This window comes from Oncorhynchus mykiss, chromosome 25 (assembly GCF_057628025.1).
Source record: "Oncorhynchus mykiss isolate SJ-2025 chromosome 25, ASM5762802v1, whole genome shotgun sequence".
In the NCBI taxonomy this organism is placed as follows: domain Eukaryota; kingdom Metazoa; phylum Chordata; class Actinopteri; order Salmoniformes; family Salmonidae; genus Oncorhynchus; species Oncorhynchus mykiss.
This window is the reverse complement of record NC_143046.1, coordinates 68638580-68660547: the sequence shown is the minus strand read 5'-3', so window position 1 is coordinate 68660547 and position 21968 is coordinate 68638580. Positions and strand designations below refer to the sequence as shown.

Here is a 21968-nt window from a genome sequence, read left to right as displayed (position 1 = left end):
GGTACGAGTGTAAAGGCATCCTGAACAGCATCATGAACTTTACCCAGTACCAGGACATTTTAGCCAAAAGCCTGGTTGCCTCTGCCAGGAGGCTGAAATTTGTCAACAAGTGTAACTTCCAGCAAGACAATAACCCTAAGCACAGATCAAAATCCACAAAGAAATGTCTACATTTTGCAATGGCCATCACAATTTCCGGACTTGAAACCCATTAAATACCTGTGGTTTGAATTGAAGAGGACAGTTTGAATTGAAGAGGACAGTCCTTAAGCGCAGACGAAGGATATCAAGGATCTGGAAGGATTCTGTATGGAGGAATGGTCTAAGATCCCTCGCAATGTGTTCTCCAACTCATAAAACATTTTAGAAAAAGGGTTGTTATCCACACAAGGTGAGGTTTGAAAACAGGGTGTCAATCATTTTGACCCCTATCTTTTAAACAAAATCTTTCTATGAGCAATTGTGTTAATATAAAATATAAATATAGCTCAGTATTTGAATTATTTATTTCATACGGTCATTTTATGCTTAGATGGAATTTTTGTTCCTCTTTATCAAGGGAGTAAATAATTTCAGACCCCACTGTATATCCTCCTGTCTGCAAGTTTCTAGATCTTCCAGGTCACCCACGCTGCTCACCTCACTGCTTTTTCTCACCTCCCACTTCTCTCCTCACCCCCACCCCTTAACCCCCAAGACACTTTTGACACTATCCGCACCACAACTGTGTCCCTCTAATTTGGACACTACCATATTCCTCTTCCTCACTCCCCCCAGCGTACTGACCTGTGCTCAGCAGTTTCCTCATGTGCAGGTAGCTGATGGCCAGTCTCATGATAGAAGCCTTGTCTAGGTTGGAGGTGACACTGTGGGGCAGGGGCAGCTCCTGGGCCAGCTCGTAGAACACCTCCGACTCCTTCCCCCTCCGGAATCGCGCTGCATCCCGGGACTTCTCCTTCCTCCGCTCCGAGCTCACCCTGCTGTGGGAGACAGGCCGATCAACAAGATGCAAGTCAGAGTCCGGGCCTAACACACACACCACCAGGGATTGCATCCTTGTTGTCTGTCTGCCTGCTCTGCGCACTGTTCACTAAGCCACTGGCCAGACAATGGGAAAGGCTGCAGTAGCTGAGGTCTGCAACAAGCTCCAAGTCCAACCGTCTCACCCTAGCAGGCTCATTTTCGGACGCTGGCCCAGCCTGCCGTCTTATTGGCTGCAAACCAAAGGAAGCACAGTGAGCCCCCCATGGCATCATTGGCTGGGAGTGGGGACTTGGTTGTGTGTGATACGCAGTAGATTCTCCACTCTACCTGCTTGGTGCACTGCCAAGCCTCTCCACCAATCATCCTGACATTTACTTCCAATAGTACAATCCTCCACTATTGAGGGACAGTGAGGGGGGACAGACGGTCCTCGTTAAGGACACACATTTACATTCAAAAAACATACAGGCTACTGAACGAATGACAGCCTCTTTAAAAATTGGTCCACTTCATGCAACAAGAACCATAAGAGGAACAAAAAGGAGCCCGTTTTGAAAACTATGCAGGCTAGGACTCCGCTAAGATCAGTACCTCAAAAAGGTAAAAAAATAAAATAAATGCTGTACAAATATAGACCACGATGCAATTCTCCATTGAGTGAGAGAATGTTAAAATATGTAGGCTAAAATAAGATCTTAACTAAACAGTAAAAAAATATCCGGTGGGAAAAAACGACAAGAAGAACTTTTAATTCCGTAGAAGGTCTGCCGAAAACAAAGGTGCCAATAAAACATATTTAATTCTCCTTCAGAGTTTCTTGTAAAGAAATACACTGCTCAAAAAAATAAAGGGAACACTTAAGCAACACAATGTAACTCCAAGTCAATCACACTTCTGTGAAATCAAACTGTCCACTTAGGAAGCAACACTGATTGACAAATTCCATATGCTGTTGTGCAAATGGAATAGATAACAGGTGGAAATTATAGGCAATTAGCAAGACACCCCCAATAAAGGAGTGGTTCTGCAGGTGGTGACCACAGACCACTTCTCAGTTCCTATGCTTCCTGGATGATGTTTTGGTCACTTTTGAACGCTGGCGGTGCTTTCACTCTAGTAGTAGCATGAGATGGAGTCTACAACCCACACAAGTGGCTCAGGTAGTGCAGCTCATCCAGGATGGGACATCAATGCGAGCTGTGGCAAGAAGGTTTGCTGTGTCTGTCAGCGTAGTGTCCAGAGCATGGAGGCGCTACCAGGAGACAGGCCAGTACATCAGGAGACGTGGAGGAGGCCGTAGGAGGGCAACAACCCAGCAGCAGGACCGCTACCTCCGCCTTTGTGCAAGGAGGAGCAGGAGGTGCACTGACAGAGCCCTGCAAAATGACCTCCAGCAGGCCACAAATGTGCATGTGTCTGCTCGAACGGGTGGTTTGAGGGCCCGACGTCCACAGGTGGGGGTTGTGCTTACAGCCCAACACCGTGCAGGACGTTTGGCATTTGCCAGAGAACACCAAGATTGGCAAATTTGCCACTGGCACCCTGTGCTCTTCACAGATGAACCCAGACCAGGTTCACACTGAGCACATGTGACAGACGTGACAGAGTCTGGAGACGACGTGGAGAACGTTCTGCTGCCTGAAACATCCTCCAGCATGACAGGTTTGGCGGTGGGTCAGTCATGGTGTGGGGTGGCATTTCTTTGGGGGGGCCGCACAGCCCTCCATGTGCTCGCCAGAGGTAGCCTGACTGCCATTAGGTACCGAGATGAGATCCTCAGACTCCTTGTGAGACCATATGCTGGTGCGGTTGGCCCTGGGTTCCTCCTAATGCAAGACAATGCTAGACCTCATGTGGCTGGAGTGTGTCAGCAGTTCCTGCAAGAGGAAGGCATTGATGCTATGAACTGGCCCGCCCGTTCCCCAGACCTGAATCCAATTGAGCACATCTGGGACATCATGTCTCGCTTCATCCTCCAACACCACATTGCACCACAGACTGTCCAGGAGTTGGCGGATGCTTTAGTCCAGGTCTGGGAGGAGATCCCTCAGGAGACCATCCGCCACCTCATCAGGAGCATGCCCAGGCATTGTAGGGAGGTCATACAGGCACGTGGAGGCCACACACACACTACTGAGCCTCATTTTGACTTGTTTTAAGGACATTACATCAAAGTTGAATCAGCCTGTAGTGTGGTTTTCCACTTTAATTTTGTGTGACTCCAAATCCAGACCTCCATGGGTTGATAAATTTGATTTCCATTGATAATTTGTTGATTTTGTTGTCAGCACATTCAACTATGTAAAGAAAAAAGTATTCAATAAGAATATTTCATTCATTCAGATCTAGGATGTGTTATTTTAGTGTTCCCTTCATTTTTTTGAGCAGTGTATAATACACACAGTACCAGTCAAAAGTTGACACACCTACTCATTCAAGGGTTTTCCTTTATTTTTACATTGTAGAATAATAGTGAAGACATCAAAACTATAAAATAACACATATGGAATCATGTAGTAACCAAAAAAGTGATAAACAAATCAAAATATATTATATATTTGAGATTATTCAAAGTAGCCACCCTTTGCCTTGATGACAGCTTTGCACACTCGTCATTGAGGTCAGGTAATTGTAGAGGCCAGGTCATATGATGCAGCACCCCATCACTCTCCTTCTTGGTCAAATAGCCCTTACACAGCCAGGAGGTGTGTTGGGTCATTGTCCTGTTGAAAAACAAATGATAGTCCCACTAAGCGCATACCAGATGGGATGGCATATCGCTGCAGAATTCTGTAGTAGCCATGAAGTGTGCCTTGAATTGTAAAGAAATCACAGACAGTGTCACCAGCAAAGCACCCCCACACCTGCTTCATGGTGGGAACCACACATGAGATCATCCGTTCACCTACTCTGCGTCTCACAAAGACATGGCGGTTGGAACCAAAAATCTCACATTTTGGATCATCAAACTCTGGGTCTTCCATTCCTGTGGCGTGGAGAGCCAGCTTCATCATGGTTTTTGCGACTGCACTTGAAGAAACTTTTAAAGTTCTTGACATTTTCCGTATTGACTGACCTTCATGACCCTAAGTAATGATGGACACTGTCATTTCTCTTTGCTTATTTGAGCTGTTCTTGCCATAATATGGACTTGGTCTTTTACCACAGAGGGCTATCTTCTGTATACCACCCCTACCTTGTCACAACACAACTGATTGGCTCAAACGTATTAAGAAAATAAATTCTACAAATAAACAAGGCACACCTGTTAATTGAAATGCATTCCAGGTGACTATCTCATGAAGCTGGTTGAGAGAATGCCAAGACTTTGCAAAGCTTTCATCAAGGCAAAGGGTGGCTACTTTGAACAATCTGAAATATATTTGATTTGTTTAACACTTTAATGGTTACTACATGTGTTATTTAATAGTTTTGATGTCTCCTCTATTAATCTACAATGTAGAAAATAGTAAAAATAAAGAAAAACCTTGGAATGAGGTGGTGTCCAAACTTTTGACTGATACTGTTTATCTCCCACGTGATGTGAACACATGCATGGCTTATTGTCGGTCTTGTCCATATGTATTGAAGCATGTAGAGATTGTAGACAAGTCAAGGCAATGACACCAATGCATACCAGAGGCTGCTGCTGAGTTGTGGTCTTAACCCTACAGACAACAGCGTAAATCCAAAAAGTGTGCAACGCTCACCATGAAAATAGACGTCAGTAAAAATACCCCCCCCCCCCCCCCCCCCGAAACATAATCGCAATTTATCTGTTATGGAGTTAGAGTAACATAATTATATTATTTGAGACTGTCTGTAAAAATCAGTAAAATGCTGCAGCTAGCTAATTGAACGTAATTTAAAAATATATAAATTTACTACTAGCCTATATAGATTAGCACATTTCCTAACATTATTTTGAGTCCAGAAAGTCCCTCCTAACAGTTAATGACAGAAACTCATCCACCTCAATGTACATCATGTCCACACACAAATGAGTAGCCTAGATGGTCAGTTTTGCAACCCAAATATTTTGCATGCTCAGTGAATGTGTCTGCAGGTTTTGCATCATGTGCATGCATGATGAGAATAACCAATGTAATACCTCAACCTGAAGTCAAACTGACAGACAGGCAGTCAGTAGGTAGCAGTCTGTGTCTCTTTACCAAGCTGACAGACTGACTGTGCAGGTCAGGAGCTCAGTCAGCGGGGGCCAAATATTTACACTATCCTCAGTCAGATCTCCCAGACCACATGAGTTCTGCCTCTCTGGGGTCTGAGTTTGTGGTCCTCTGGTCCTCTGTGTAATGCAACCAGTTCTGCATAGTGCCATCACACTTCTCACCCTCCGCTACAGAGACCTTCCTGGTCACTTGCACTAGCCCAGAGCAATATCTTTCAATAATCATTGCTTTCAACCAACCAACCACTGCTAAGTGAAGCAGATAAAAATAAATTAATATCTAGGTCTTCACCCGTGGAAAATCTGGCCACATGAAGGTAAAATAAAATCTAAGCGTATCTCTGTGCTATGTATTGGAATCTATTGTGATGTGACAGACAAGTATGGCTTATGCACAGAGAATACAGGGAATGTCTGGAAACCCTTTACCTGAAAAGTCCTGGTTTAGGCTGGACCACAAACTCTACAAAGTGAGTTATGTGCAGTCCAAACAAAGGCAGCTACAGAAGACAGGATTCTCGTGCTGCTGTCTTAATGGTGCGTCAGCCCCTCCACACTACAGATGGGAGGTGGGTGTCCTGCAAGACAGGAATGTCAGTGTTCTGCCATGGCCAGCGAAGAGCCCGGATCTCAATCCCATTGAGCACGTCTGGGACCTGTTGGTGAGGGCTAGGGCCATTCCCCCCCAGAAATGTCCAGGAACTTGCAGGTGCCTTGGTGGAAGAGTGGGGTAACATCTCACAGGAAGAACTGGCAAATCTGGTGCAGTCCATGAGGAGGAGATGCACTGCAGTACTTAATGCAGCTGGTGGCCACACCAGATACTGACTGTTACTTTTGACCCCCATTTTGTTCATGGACACATTATTCCATTTCTGTTCTGTGGAACTTGTTCAGTTTGTCTCAGTTGTTGAATCTTATGTTCATACAAATATTTGCATGTCAAGTTTTCTAAAAAATAAACGCAGTTTACAGTGAGAGGACGTTTCTTTTTTTGCTGAGTTTATATCCAAGATATCAAGTTTAACAAGTGAACATCCATATCAGTGAACCTTCCCACACACTCCCTCTTGTTTGGGGATGGTTTGGTGCCATCGTTGATACTGCTTGGCCAACTTGGCTTTGGTTTGTTGATTGGGTTTGTTGTCCTTAACAGTGCTTGAATCCCCCAAAACCAGAAACATGTTTCTTTGAGCTCATAAGTATCTCTCGTCAATTAATCGTTCAAGCTCTTCAATGGATTCTGAATCATCCAGCGTGTTTGCAGGCAGAGTAAAACAAAAATAACAGATGTATCTTTCCGGACCTGTACAGGCTGTCAGTAGATACCCGCAATACATTTTTTTTTACTATGTGTGTAGTAATGGGTATTTCTTCCCTCACTGTATGTAATGGGACAAGCTTATAGGTCCTTATGGAAAACTTGTTCCTCATGAAGAGATGCATATACAAAATGTCACAACATAGTATGAGGAAAACCATGAATTGAATACATTTTAGAATAAGGCTGTAATGTAACAAAATGTGGAAAAAGTCAAGGGGTCTGAATACTTTCCCAATGCGCACATATATATATATATATATATATATATATATATATATATATATATATATATATATATATATATATATATATATATATATGTATGTGTGTGTATATATACATACATACATACAAATATATATATATATTTGTGTGTATGTATGTATATATACATACATACATACATACATACAAATATTTAAAAAAGGTGTATGTATGTATGTGCATTGGGAAAGTATTCAGACCCCTTGACTATGTGGCTATATATATTTATATATATAAGCACAACGTGACTAAGAGACAAGTCGGAATGTTTGACTAACAAGTCTAACACCCTGTCGCCGCTAGCTGTCTGTCAGCGTCTTGAATCTAGCCCTATGCCAGAAAATATATTTAAGACCACAGCTGTGCAAAAAGCCCATGGATCATGAAAGACCCATAGTTGCACACAAAAATGCTATCTTAAATATATGTTTTGTTCAGTGGACAGGCTTTTTACTTAAATTTGGCCTATGCACAAAGAAAGTGTCAATTAAAGGCCTTTCCTGGCAACCAGTGAATTGCCACACACACACTTTATGCCAGGAACTCCCACTGACGTCAGGCTCTCAGTGATTAAGACGTGATACAGAAATAACAAGGTCACAGCAATCCATGGAATGGCAAACACTATAACATTAAAATAAGCTTGATACTTTTTGCAATGGTTTTGATTTCTGTTTTGGTTTTAGAACCTGCGGACAAAGCAGTGTGAAATTGTTGTGAAAGTAGGCATAGAGCGCAAAGCACTACGTTAGATTCATTTCAGCAGTTTTAAGTAAGGTATTTGGTAACAAATAAAAGCTCCATCACTGAGGCAAACCTCATCCTACATTAGTATACCTTTCTAAATTCTGCCCACATAGTCCCATAGAATGTTACACTAACAACAAAAGTAGCTGCCTCCCATAGAACAGCCTACCTTGGTTCACACGGATACCACTACATTGGCCTATGGCAACTAAACCATCTCAATTATAGAGGCGCCAAACAGTTTTAATTACATTGAGTATTATACGAGCAACCACTAACAATACATTTCAACACCTTTACAATGAAGGCCAGAAAATGGGAGACAAGATAATGGAGTTGACATACCTGGCTTTCTTCCCTGTTCTTGCCTCAACATTTGAAAACCTCAAAGACACGTTTCAACAATTCCTCAAAACGTTCATAATCTGTATTCAGCACCTCAAAACAAGGTGTCAAGTCAAGTGACAGCAAGTGGACCCATATCTCGCGACCTTTTAACACACTGGCTGTCAGTGCCGCTAGCTATGTAGTTAGTTTAGTAGTTAACCGCCTATCTAGCTAACGTTAGTTCTAGAAATTAAAATATCGAGTCGTCTCTAACATTTACTGTAGCTGGCTAGGCTAGCTAACTAGTTACGCAAACACGTCAAAATCTAAACCAAGCCGAACGAAACAACACATTACAGCTAGCTAATCGGCTAGATTACTAGAGGCGAACGTACCTTTTCTTTTCTGGGACAACTGTGTTCATTTTAATGACGACGGACTTATTTTGAGCCTCAGCCAAGAAGATAAACTGTGTTTCGGGCCCGTACAAAAACAAGCGAAAATTCATGTAGCTATTCAAATTAAATCCGTAATTGTGTTTCCAGAAATTGTTGATAAATGCAAATCAGGAGAGGTCAAGCCTCCATCGCTGAAGTCAAAACATGAGTGCAGAAGAATGTGTTTTAATTCCTTCGAAATGGCATGAGGTGCCACGCTAGCGGTTGCTTGGAACAACGTTGCATCTAGTTAGCTGAGCAGCTAGGTCAAACACCGTACAGTAAGATAGGTAGAAACTGCTTCTCCAAAAGAAATCCCCGATCACTCTTGTTGGCAAGCTAAATTCATGCGTAGAAACATGTCATTACGGGTCTAATGGTTGTCTCGCGCCCAAATGCGCATGTGCAGGCCGTCAATTCATTTTGACGAAAATGAAAACGTGGCTGTTTGTCACTATCACGAGGTTGGAGTAATAACATGTTTAACTACTTAAGACATTGTCTCGAGTCTAGGTTGTGCCTTTAGATTTCGAGAAAACGAACGACTAACGAATCATTTTTCACTTCTTTCATTGACTTCTCAAACCCCGGCCTGGTTCCCGGAAGTCTCACGATGTCGCTCCTCTGGGTTTAGAAACTCTGTGGCTAGGTGATCAGCTGCTTATCAATTAAATTTCAATTACATTTAAGGGATTTATTGACATGGGAAACATATGTTAACATTGCCAAAGCAAGTGAAGTAGATAATAAATAAAAGTTAAATAAAACAATAAAAATTAGCATTACACTCACAGAAGTTCCAAAATAATAAAGATATTTCAAATGTCATATTAAGTCTATATACAGTGTTGTAACGATGTGCAAATAGATAAAGTATAAAAGTGAAAAACAAATTAACATAAATATGGGTTGTATTTGCTTATCTCCCCCAGAGAGATGAGCAATTACTACAGGTCTGGAATCAGCTAACATTTTATACTTGTGTAACTCTGCGTTGTTGCCTGTTCACACTGCTATGCTTTATCTTGGCCAGGTCGCAGTTGTAAATGAGAACTTGTTCTCAACTAGCCTACCTGGTTAAATAAAGGTGAAATAAAAGAGAATCTGTCCCCTCCCATTACCTCTTTGTCTTTTCGGGAGCGCACGCAATCACATGCCTCTCCACCGGCGGCGCGCACGAGCTCTATGGTACGGTATATTCCATTTGTTTGGTTTCCCTCCTTTACACAAAGTTGACTGAACTGCTATCATTAAAATGTAAGCATGACACATTTACCAGGCCAAACGTCAGTTCCCTTACAAATTCAATAAAAGACTAACATCAAACAATCTCAGTTCAATCTACACAAAATAATAAAACATGAGCATTTACCTTTTACAATGAGAAGTGAGGCATTTTTTACCAAAAATGTAGGCCTATGGTTCAAGAGTGGGGGGTTATGGCAGTATTACCACTCCAAACTCAAACTCTTTCCCAGTAAATATTACCTTTTAATGTGCCATGACACAACCAGTCATGATGTTTTTATCTGATTGTCAAAAAAGTAGGTTTCCTTCGCACGTTCATCCAAAATAATTCCAGCATCTTAACAGTGCACTGTGCACCCGCCAACTTTCCTTCAATATGCAAGTGGCTACAACTATCTCACCGGAGAAAGCATCCGAGCTAGGCAAAACAGCACCCCTCTGCCTTACATTATGTAGCCCAAGTGGGTTGCGAAATATTCAACCCCCTTGGCATTTTTCCATTTTTTTTGCCTTACAACCTGGAACTAAAATAGATTTTTGGGGGGTTTGTATAATTTTATTTACACAACATGCCTACCACTTTGAAGATCCTAAATATTTTTTATTGTGGAACAGACCCCCAAAAAACAGAACTTGAGCTTGCATAACTATTCACCCCCCAAAGTCAATACTTTGTAGAGCAACCTTTTGCAGCAAATACAGCTGCAAGTCTCTTGGGGCATGTCTCTATAAGCTTGGCACATCTAGCCACTGGAATTTTTGCCCACTCTTCAAGGCAAACTGCTACAGCTCCTTCAAGTTGGATGGGTTCCACTGGTGTACAGCAATCTTTAAGATACCACAGATTCTCAATTGGATTCTGTCTGGGCTTTGACTAGGCCATTCCAAGACATTTAAAAGGTTTCCCCTTAAACCACTCGAGTGTTGCTTTAGCAGTATGCTTAGGGTCATTGTCCTGCCGGAAGGTGAACCTCCGTTTCAGTCTCAAATCTCTAGAAGACTGAAACAGGCTTCCCTCAAGAATTTCCCTGTATTTAGTGCCATCCATCATTCCTTCTATTCTGACCAGTTTCCCAGTCCCTGCCGATGAAAAACATCCCCACAGCATGATGCTGCCGCCACCATGCTTCACTGTGGGGATGGTGCCCTCAGGCTAATGAAAGGTGTGGGGTTTACGCCAGACATAGCATTTTCCTTGATGGCCAAAAAGCTACATTTTAGTCTCATCTGACCAGAGTACCTTCTTCCATATGTTTGGGGAGTCTACTACATGCCTTTTGGCAAACACCAAACGTGTTTGCTTATTTTTTTCTTTAAGCAATGGCTTTTTTCTGGCTTTAAAGCCCAGCTCTGTGGAGTGTACGGCTTAAAGTGGTCCTATGGACAGATACTCAAATCTTTGCTGTGGAGCTTTGCCGCTCCTTCAGCGTTATCTTTGGTCTCTTTGTTGCCTCTCTGATTAATGCCCTCCTTGCCTGGTCTGTGCGTTTTGGTGGGCGTCCCTCTCTTGGCAGGTTTGTTGTGGTGCCATATTCTTTCATTTTTTAAATAATGGATTTAATGGTGCTCCGTGGGATGTTCAAAGTTTCAGATTTTTTTTTATAACCCAACCCTGATCTGTACTTCTCCACAACCTTGTCCCTGACCTGTTTTGAGAGCTCTTTGATCTTCATGGTGCCGCTTGCTTGGTGATGCCGCTTGCTTGGTGGTGCCGCTTGCTTAGACTCTGGGGCCTTTCAGAATAGATGAATATATACTGAGATTATGTGACAGATCATGTGACACTTAGATTGCACACAGGTGGACTTTATTTAACTAATTATGTGACTTCTGAAGGTAATTGGTTGCACTAGATCTTGTTTAGTGGCTTCAAATCAAAAGGGGTGAATACATATGCACGTACCACTTTTTGTTTTTAATCAAATAAAATCAAATTTAAACAAGTTATTTTTTAAATTTCACTTCACCAATTTGGACTATTCTGTGTATGTCCATTACATGAAATCCAAATAAAAATCCTTTTAAATTACAGGTTGAAATGCAACAAAATAGGAAAAACGCCAAGGGGGATGAATACTTTTGCATGTCACTGTATCTGATTCTGGCTAGTCAAAAGGAGTATGACATGCCATACTCTTTTAGGCCAGACATGATCAGATACATGGGTAACACATGAATGTCCTCTGCCTCAAGGAGAAATAAATCCCCTGCCAGTATTTTGCAGCACCTGTCTTTTTACTAAAGAAATTAGTTTAGGTACTTTTTCTGTTCAAATTAAATCTTCTTTCTTTTTCTCTGCCCCACTCTGAAAGCTCCTCTTTGCCGGAGCTTAATTTCAATGAAAGTCACGTTTGCAACCATATTGAGTGGAACAATGCACAGGAATGAATCAGTCTGTGGGTGATTAATGACACTCGTTTCTACTATTATGAGAAAAACTGTAGGTATGGAAATAAATTATGGTCTATTATGAATTATTATTCAGCTGTATGGATTCATGTACTTTTTTTGAGGCCTTAGTAAACAATGTCCTGGGATAAACCCCACTCCCTCCCCATTTACTTTGCAAATTTCAAGCTTTCTGCAGATTTTGCTACTGCTGAACCAAAACATAATTGGAGTGATGAGCTGAGCAGCCCACGACAGCGGGTCGTTTGTCAGGGGGGCTCAAGTAGAGAACTTATATATATATTTTTTAAACTATTACTAGTATTTTTATTATGCTCAGCTCACTAGGCCCCTTAATGAGGCCTGAGGCATTGCACAGGGGTTGAATTTTTGCAAGGTCTGATTAAACCAGATTAGTAGCCTGCACTGGTGCCTCCCGAGATCAATGCTCTTGACCTTAAACCTTGAGCTAAACTGATGCTCCAGTAAGTCATAGAATAAAGAAGATAGAGGTGGGATTTTGTTAGTTTAGTGCTGGCAAAGTTTTAGAGCCGTGTGAGGCATCCTCTTTCAATTGAATAAAGTTCACATAAGGTCTATGTGTCCTTGTAGCACAGGCTAGTGGGACATTACTTGTGCTCTGTTTAGATGGGAGCTATTTCCTGCCATTGATTTCAAACAATGCTAATTTTATATCTTAGGAATTTCTTCCAGCAGGATAAATCAGTGACTCTGGTACTGTCTGAAGACTTCCAGTGCTAAATGACAGGAAGTTCCCATCCTATCTGAACATATCAGTGCACATCTCAGGGGCAAGAACATCGAGCTCTGAGCAGGTTCAACACAGGGCAGCAAATTGTTTCTTCTGACTGCTGGGATTTCCTTCAGCGTCAGAGAAGGGTTGTTTTCAAACCTATCTTCCATCTCCTAGACCAGCTGCTTATTAGCAGAATGCTTGGCCAACATCTAAGTCTCCCTTTCAACGAACAGTAGCCTCACCTTCCTGTAACTATCAGAGGCGACAGTCATGACACTGTAGTTTCCTGTTTATCCATTTATTGTCTGTGACGACAGTAAGAATGTAAGATATACCGTACATGATGGCTCAAACTGAGGATGGATCTTTATGGTTAGGGTTGCAACTGCATTTCCCTTCTCTCTCTCAAGAGATCCATAAAGCAACATATAAATAATAATCTGATGCAGTCTCTTATAGTCTCTTGTTGCTATCCTGTACCTGTCCCGCGGGTGTGATGTTAGGATGTAGCGATCTTGTGCAGGTGTTGTTACACGTAGTCTGCCACTGCAAGGACGATCAGCTGTCCGTCCTGTCTCCCTGTTGCGCTGCTTAGGCGTCTCACAGTGCGGACATTGCAATTTATTGTCCTAGCCACATCAGCAGTCCTCATGCCTCCTTGCAGCATGCCTAAGGCACATTCACGCAGATGAGCAGGGACCCAGGGCATCTTTCTTTTTGTGTTTTTCAGAGTCAGTAGAATAGCCTCTTTAGTGTCCTAAGTTTTCATAACTGTGACCTTAATTGCCTACCGTCTGTAAGCTGTTAGTGTCCTAACGACTGTTCCACAGGTGCATGTACATGAATTGTTTATGGTTCATTGAACAAGCATGGGAAACAGTGTTTGAAACCCTTTACAATGAAGATCTGTGAAGTTATTTGGATTTTTATGAATTATCTTTGAGACAGGGTCCTGAAAAAGGGATGTTTTCTCTTTTTGCTGAGTTTACATATCTACCTCAATTACCTCATACCCATGCACATCGACTCGATACATCGAGCATAGCTGTGCTGCAATCCCAGCTTCAGATGCAATCGTTAGGCAAGGGTAATTTCAGTGTAGGAAAGGATGAGACAGCGTCTGTGCCACCAGTACAGATAGTAGTATAAATCCCCTCGCACAGTCCCCGTAGCCGGACAACTTTCTCATGGCTTCTGGAGGGAAATGCTTTAGGAAAGCTCAACCGGTGTCGCTCATTCAGCCGACAGAACCTTTCAACAGGTTCTCCTCAGTAAGCAGCGAGTTGGAGTCAGAGGCTGAGCCTTCTCTGGTCTCTACTCCTCCCGTTAAGGGGTCTGAGACGCCGAAGCCTCCCACCATTAGCTCTGACAAATTGAAAACCCTAGTCATTGGCGACTCCATTACCCATAGTACTAGACTTAAAACGAATCATCAAACGATCATACACGGTTTACCAGGGGGCAGGGCTACCGACGTTAAGGCTAATCTGAAGATGGTGCTGGCTAAAGCTAAAACTGGCGAGTGTAGAGAGTATAGGGATATTGTTATCCACGTCGGCACCAACGATGTTAGGATGAAACAGTCAGAGGTCACCAAGCGCAACATAGCTTCAGCGTGTAAATCAGCTAGAAAGATGTGTCGGCATCAAGTAATTGTCTCTGGCCCATTCCCAGTTAGGGGGAGTGATGAACTCTACAGCAGTCTCACAACTCAATCGCTGGTTGAAAACTGTTTTCTGCCCCTCTCAAAAGATTGAATTTGTAGATAATTGGCCCGCTTTCTGGGACTCACCCACAAACAGGACCAAGCTTGGCATGTTGAGGAGTGACGGACTCCATCGTAGCTGGAGGAGTGCTCTCATCTTAGCTACGAACATAGACAGGGCTCTAACTCCCCTAGCTCCACAATGAGATAGGGTGCAGGCCAGGCAGCAGAATGTTAGCCAGCCTGCCAGCTTAGTGGAGTCTGCCACTAGCACAGTCAGTGTAGTCAGCTCAGCTATCCCCACTGAGACCGTGTCTGTGCCTCGACCTAGGTTGGGCAAAACTAAACATGGCGGTGTTCGCCTTAGCGATCTCACTGGAATAAAGACCTCCTCCATTCCTGCCATTATTGAAAGAGATTGTGATACCTTACATCTCAAAATAGGGCTACTTAATGTTAGATCCCTCACTTCCAAGGCAGTTATAGTCAATGAACTAATCACTGATCATAATCTTGATTTGATTGGCCTGACTGAAACATGGCTTAAGCCTGATGAATTTACTGTGTTAAATGAGGCCTCACCTCCTGCTTACACTAGTGACCATAACCCCCGTGCATCACGCAAAGACAGAGGTGTTGCTAACATTTACGATAGCAAATTTAAATTTACAAAAAAAAAAAAGAAAACAACGTTTTCGTCTTTTGAGCTTCTAGTCATGAAATCTATGCAGCCTAATCAATCATCAATTATTATGTTTGCAATCACAACAAATAATCTGCTCAGACCCCAACCAAGGATCATCAAAAGCTGTGCTAAATTCTCGCACAACCCAAAGATTCCTAGATGCCCTTCCAGACTCCCTCCGCCTACCCAAGGGTGTTAGGGTTAGGGTTAGGGTTAGGGTTAAGAACCCTGACGTGATCTTCCTGTCTGGGTTGGCGCCCCCCCCTTGGGTTGTGCCGTGGCGGGGATCTTTGTGGGCTATACTCGGCCTTGTCTCAGGATGGTAAGTTGGTGGTTGAAGATATCCCTCTAGTGGTGTGGGAGCTGTGCTTCTGCAAAGTGGGTGGGGTTAGATCCTGCCTGTTTGGCCCTGTCCGGGGGTATCGTTGGACGGGGCCACAGTGTCTCCCGACCCCTCCTGTCTCAGCCTCCAGTATTTATGCTGCAGTAGTTTGTGTCGGGGGGCTAGGGTCAGTCTATTATATCTGGAGTATTTCTCCTGTCTTATCCGGTGTCCTGTGTGAATTTAAGTATGCTCTCTGTAATTCTTTATTTCTTTCTCTCTCTTGGAGGGCCTGAGCCCTAGGACCATGCCTCAGGACTACCTGGCCTGATGACTCCTTGCTGTCCCCAGTCCACCTGGCCGTGCTGCTGCTCCAGTTTCAACTGTTCTGCCTGCGGCTATGGAACCCTGACCTGTTCACCGGACATGTCCCAGACCTGCTGTTTTCAACTCTCTAGAGACAGCAGGAGCGGTAGATATACTCAATGATCGGCTATGAAAAGCCAACTGACATTTACACCTGAGGTGCTGACCTGTTGCACCCTCGACAACCACTGTGATTATTATTATTTGACCCTGCTGGTCATCTATGAACATTTGAACATCTCAGCCATGTTCTGTTATAATCTCCACCCGGCACAGCCAGAAGAGGACTGGCCACCTCTCATAGCCTGGTTCCTCTCTAGGTTTCTTCCTAGGTTCTCGTCTTTCTAAGGAGTTTTTCCTAGCCACCGTGCTTCTACACCTGCATTGTTTGCTGTTTGGGGTTTTAGGCTGGGTTTCTGTACAGCACTTTGAGATATCAGCTGATGTAAGAAGGGCTTTATAAATCAATTTGATTTTGATTTGACTCAGTACTGGTAACCCGTGTTTATAGCAAAGTTATCGTTACTCATTGTGTATTTATTTCTTGTGTTATTATTCTTCTATTTCTTTTTTTTCTCTTTGCATTGTAAGCATTTCACTGTTAGTCTACACCTGTTGCTAACGAAGCCTGTGACAAATAAAATAGGATGAGATTTATTCCTTAAAAACAGGGACAAAACAAGAGGTGTGAGACCCCCTTCCCTCTTCTCAGACCACATCCCTGTGTCTGATATGAAAGGTGAAAATGACTGACATTTATCTCCATTGTGTTTGAATTACTATCCTCGTGGGTACGGGAAATCCCCCAAAGTCCCCGCAAGGATAGTAAAACAAGGAACATTCTCCCTCATCCTCATGAGGACAAAGGCTATTTTAAGCTTAGAGGTTAGGTTTATGGTTGCAATTAGGGTTAGAATTAGGGATATGTTTAGGGGTTAGGTTTAGGAGTTAGGGTTAAGGGTTAGGTAAAAAATGATGTTTTTTAGGTCCCCACAAGGATAGTAAAACATACTGTATGCTGTGTGTGTGTGTGTGTTTGTGTTTTCCGGGAAGGACAGAGAAACTTTTTCACATGGACCCCTCGGCAGTCATTCCAGTATTTTAGAGCAGATCAGCCGTTCTGGTTACGTTACCATTTTCCCTGCTATCGTCTATGTGCTGGAGTCAGTCAGTTATCTTGACTAATGGTCACAGCCAGTGGCGACACGTCATTCAGCCCAACCTGTCTTGAGCCCTACCTGTTTAGCCCATTTCATTTTTTTGCGCCTCTCTTGCATGTTATTCTGGCTTTAATATTCTGTCACATATCAGTTTGCAAACAATGTTTAAAAAAAAGAGTTAATAAAGCTGCATGCAGACATGGTCTCTTTTTTGCTTTCTTGAGTAAGGCAGCCTAGCTCAGTACTTTCTGTGGTGCTGGGACAGCCAGCAGAAAATACAGCGCCTTGGGGTTGGTAATGTTCTCAGTGTTCTGTCACTCATGGGGACACTACGTCACCGCAAAATCTACGGGTAGAGCTCGAATATTTATTATTATTATTATTTTTAAAAATGTTAGCCCTTTTTCTCCCCAATTTTCAATTTCATGGTATCCAATTGTTTTAGTAGCTACTATCTTGTCTCATCGCTACAACTCCCGTACGGGCTTGGGAGAGACGAAGGTTGAAAGTCATGCGTCCTCCGATACACAACCCAACCAAGCCCCACTGCTTCTTAACACAGCGCGCATCCAACCCGGAAGCCAGCCGCACCAATGTGTCGGAGGAAACACTGTGCACCTGGCAACCTTGGTTAGCGCGCACTGCGCCCGGCCCACCACAGGAGTCGCTGGTGCGCGATGAGACAAGGATATCCCTACCGGCCAAACCCTCCCTAACCCGGACGACGCTAGGCCAATTGTGCGTCGTCTCACGGACCTCCCGGTCGCGGCCGGTTACGACAGAGCCTGGGCGCGAACCCAGTCTCTGGTAGTACAGCGCCCTTAACCACTGCGCCACCCGGGAGGCATAGCTCGAATATTGAAGCCCCTTGGGTGCTGCCATAGACTTACATTAGAAGTGCCCATCAAAGAAGGCTCAAAGTCATTGGCCACATATCTACAGTAGCTTTGATTGGACTGGTCTTGTCAACATCATACTTTCAAAATCTTAGCTAGCCAGACAAGCAGTCATCATAAATCAAGTCGACAATCTACTAGCAAATCCTTATCATCCTTGCCACAATAAAATAAATTATAGATAAAACATATCGGTGCTCATCGGCCATAAACATTACTCAAATTCAACAATGAGTGCTGAGTCGCGACTGCAGCCTTGGGTTCTATCCCCAGCTGTGACCTGGAGACCCATTGGATGGCGCACAATTGGCTCAGTGTTGTCCGGGTTAGGGGAGGGTTTGGCCAGCCAGAATTTCCTTGTCTCATTGTGCTCTAGCAACTACTTGTGGCGGGCCGGGCACCTGCCCGATGACTTCGGTCCTCAGTTCGATGGTGTTTCCTCCGACACATTGGTGCGGCTGGCTTCCGGTTTAAGCGAACACTGTGTCAAGAAGCAATGCGGCTTGGCTTTCGACCTTCGCCGAGTCCGTAGGGGAGTTGCAGCGATGAAACAAGATTGTAACTTCTGGCCCATGACGTTATATGTGAATGTTTATCCTTTAAAATGTTTGAACCCCTTTTTTCCCCAATTACGTGATATCCAATTGGTAAGGAACTCAAATGTGTTCCCCCTCTGACTGGGAAAATACAGAAAATTATTTAGACTCGGAATTCCAAGTCGGGAACTCGGGCCTCTTTCTCGAGCCCACAAGAAAGACCGCCGCGCCACCTTCCTGTTCAAGTGAGCACAGCACAACAAGGTGAGTCCAAAAATGTCTTGTATGCTGCTGCATAAATGATGCAATATGCCAGGGAGATATGTATACTGAAAGTATGTTGTGTAGTAAGCAGTTAGTAGCCCATGTGCCTCACCCTAATAATTTGGTCCCTTTCCCCCCTCATAACTTAGCCTTCTGTTCTGACTTGGTGGTGCACATGTAGCCTATAGCCTGTTTTAGAGAACTGTAATCATCGAATATTGTAAGAGCTTTCATTGTCAGTCTATATTTATCCTACAGTTCTGACTTGGTGTACAGGGAAAATACTTTAAGAACGGCCCATGTTCTGAATTCTGTCGCTGTACATTTCTAAAGTGCTGAACAAAGTTATATTGACTACGCCCGTCCTAGCTAGCTAATTAATGTCTTCATTGAAATAACGGATTGCCTCTTATCCGCTCATCATTCCCTTATGCCATAGTTTGTAGATCTCAAATGTCAGTAGGAACCACATTTGTTTAAGCAAGTCAGACATATCAGCTATGTTTTTTTTAAGGCAGTAAATGAGGCTGAATTAACTGTTTCACTGCTAGACAAGGCTCCGTTGATAGCCAGGTGTAGCAGCGGTAAGGATTCATTCCATGGTGCTGAAAAGTTCAGCTCTGCTGTTGGGACAGCTTTATGTAGGCCTAAGAGTTTGTGGGCACCGTTCGTCACCGTTATAGTGCAATGAATGTATTGTTTAGTGTTGTGTAGTGGTTTTGCTGGCATGCATAAAAAAAAGAAAAAATTTGCCCACCAGGATTTACATGCTAAAATCGCCAATGGTCACATCATGAACAAGAAGTATGTCAAGTTAATAAAGACACAGATACACAATTCTCATTAGTTTAAAAAATGCTTGTATTTATCTTGAAGTAACTGTAGGGAAATTCATCTTTCTGTATCAGCGGAAAAATTGCCATTAACATTGCTTTGCATTTCAGTCAACTAGTCTGAAAGATCAGTAAAACACTTTGAGCAAGATTACAAGTCAGAACTGTCCCATGTTTTCCAAAGGTGACAGGAACGAGCATGGAAAAATAAAGAATCTCTGATTAAAATCTGGCCTCATTGAGCAACCTCTCTCTGTCTCAACACAGAACCAGTCAGTCATGTCTCACAGTGACGAGACAGTGATGTCATATCCCACAGTGCCAAGACGCAATTACGCAACAATCCTGCTGCAAGAATTTAATTGATAATGTCAGAAGCTGGATATGTTTTTCAGTGCTACAGTAAGAGTCCATATGAGTCCTCATGTACCTGGAAGTCAGCCTCTTCCACTCAAACTGCCTCCCCATTGGGCAGAAGTAGAAGTCAGTAGGGCCAGAGAAAAAGGGGTCAACAGTGAAAGGGGGAGGTATGACAGAAGTCTGGGGGTGCTGGGGTGTCACACAGGGCCCCTTAATCGTCCAGCAGCTCAGGAGCAGTGAAGGAGAAGTTGTGAAACTCGTCTTGATTGACAGAGGGAAGGAGGTCCTCAATCGGCGTCAGGGTGGGCTCCTCCTGGGTGAAGTCTGGGTCAAAATTGTTCACGTCCTCTGCAGTTTTCTGAAAGTGAAGTATTGGTTAGACAGGAAAGGAGGCACAATAACAAAATATCAGTGAGATGTCCTGGAAATACTTTTGGGTAACTGCCAACAGATACCACCTTGCATGTCTTTCATAACCCAGGCCACTACCTACCATACTGTAATTAAATGGTTAAGAGAGTAAAACTGGGTGTGTATTATACATGGTAAGATAGGAAGGTATTACAACTCTACCATAATATCTACTGTAAACAGTTTGTAATGACATCAATCATGTATATCAGGTGTGTGTGTGCGCGCCTCACGATGCGGGGTTTGAAAGGTGGCTCCAGCTCCCTGCGGTTCAGCTTGTCCCAGTCGATTCCAATGAAGAAGGCGTGGCTAGTCACAGCATTCTCCCCGCCCTCTTCCGCCATGCAGCCTAGACGCCGGGCTGGGTTCTTAGTCAGGAACTGTGGAGAGAACAGAAATATAATTGCATATGAGAAGCGAATAAAAGTAAAATAAAGTGTGTTAATGAAGTAAATAATTTGAATGTGGCTTATAATATGACTGTTGAGATTAGCATCAGATTTGGTTCGACCTTGAATGCCATCCCATCCACCCCCCTGACACACTTGCAGAAAGACACACCCCGAGGCCCAGTAGCACCTCCTTTCCGGCTCAGCTTGGCGTCTGGAGAGACACAGATGTGTTTTGTAAATTCTATTTATCTGAACTGTGTCAACAAAACAAAGCAACCATTTCCTGGACTAAATACTGTATGTGGACCTTACATTTTTCTCAACAACATCTGACGTTGGTGGGTATGAGCAGCCAAGGGGAAGAGTCAAAGAAAACACAACAAAACTAAACTAAACACAGTCTCTCAAATTTCCTTGAGGAGTGATTCCAGAGGAACAAATTAATGTATTGGACCGCTGTGTTGGCTGAGGAGTCTAGGGGGCTAGCAGTGACATTCCCAATCAGCCAAAACTAATGAAAAATGGGACCAGATTCACCTCCAGTTCACCCCAAGATTAATAGGTCTTGCCACACCAGACCCAAACACAGTTAACAGAACATTAATACTCTCCCTTCCGTGACGGCTACAAATCCCTCCCCCACCCAGGACTACGTTTTTGGCTAGAAAGTCCAAGCTGCTTAATAAGGACTCCATGAGAGTGCTAGCCACTGCCCTCATTCAATGCCATTTTGAATACGCTAGTACTCCAGATAGCCTAGAATTAGCTGATCAGGGCAGTATTGAAGGGGAGTCCACATACTCACATAGGCAGGAGCTGCTTTCAGGAACTGAACTGGTTGCCTGTTGAGGTTAGGGTGTCCCAGATTAAACTGTTTGGTTTACAGGACTATTCATGGTTCTGCACCCAGATATCTAACTGATTACTTTCCCCATGTTAGGGATGCACATAACAGCATCAGATCAGGTGTTGATAATGTGTACTTATACAGGTTCAGGAGTAATGCTGGGAAAGGTACTTTCTTGTATACTGGGTCCTCAGAGTGGAATGAGTTGCTTCTGCCCATAAAAACAACATCCTCACTGGACAGTTTAAGTAAAAAAAAAACTGTCTTCTGTGCCCATTTGAATGTACCTTATGATGTAACTGCAATGATGAGATACAGTGCCTTGAGAAAGTATTCGGCCCCCTTGAACTTTGCGACCTTTTGCAACATTTCAGGCTTCAAACATAAAGATATAAAACTGTATTTTTTTGTGAAGAATCAACAACAAGTGGGACACAATCATGAAGTGGAACAACATTTATTGGATATTTAAAACTTTTTTAACAAAACAAAAACTGAAAAATTGGGCGTGCAAAATGATTCAGCC

General features: G+C 43.3%; 2 protein-coding genes across 21 annotated transcripts in view; both read right to left on the bottom strand.

Annotated features, from left to right (window-relative positions):
- Positions 1-8935, bottom strand: part of LOC110505629 (hypoxia-inducible factor 1-alpha) — a 31875-nt gene extending 22940 nt beyond the window's left edge. For 2 of the 20 annotated variants that reach the window (XM_036962422.2, XM_090220843.1), the window contains exons 1-2: positions 8231-8898; positions 787-980 (exon numbers count right to left, since the gene is read on the bottom strand). In XM_036962422.2, the coding sequence (XP_036818317.1) occupies positions 787-980; positions 8231-8343 (307 nt within the window). In that variant the 5' untranslated portion in view covers positions 8344-8898. Of the gene's footprint in view, positions 1-219; positions 981-7853 lie in introns of all 20 variants that reach the window. The other 18 variants (XM_036962424.2, XM_090220854.1, XM_090220844.1 and 15 more) reach the window with 15 other exon arrangements.
- Positions 8936-19442: 10507 nt separating this feature from the next.
- prkcha (protein kinase C, eta, a) overlaps positions 19443-21968 on the bottom strand; it is a 51315-nt gene continuing 48789 nt past the window's right edge. Inside the window, exons 14-15 of the mRNA XM_090220842.1 lie at positions 20437-20583; positions 19443-20150 (exon numbers count right to left, since the gene is read on the bottom strand). Of these exons, the coding sequence (XP_090076968.1) occupies positions 20004-20150; positions 20437-20583 (294 nt within the window). The 3' untranslated portion in view covers positions 19443-20003. The remainder of the gene's footprint in view (positions 20151-20436; positions 20584-21968) is intronic.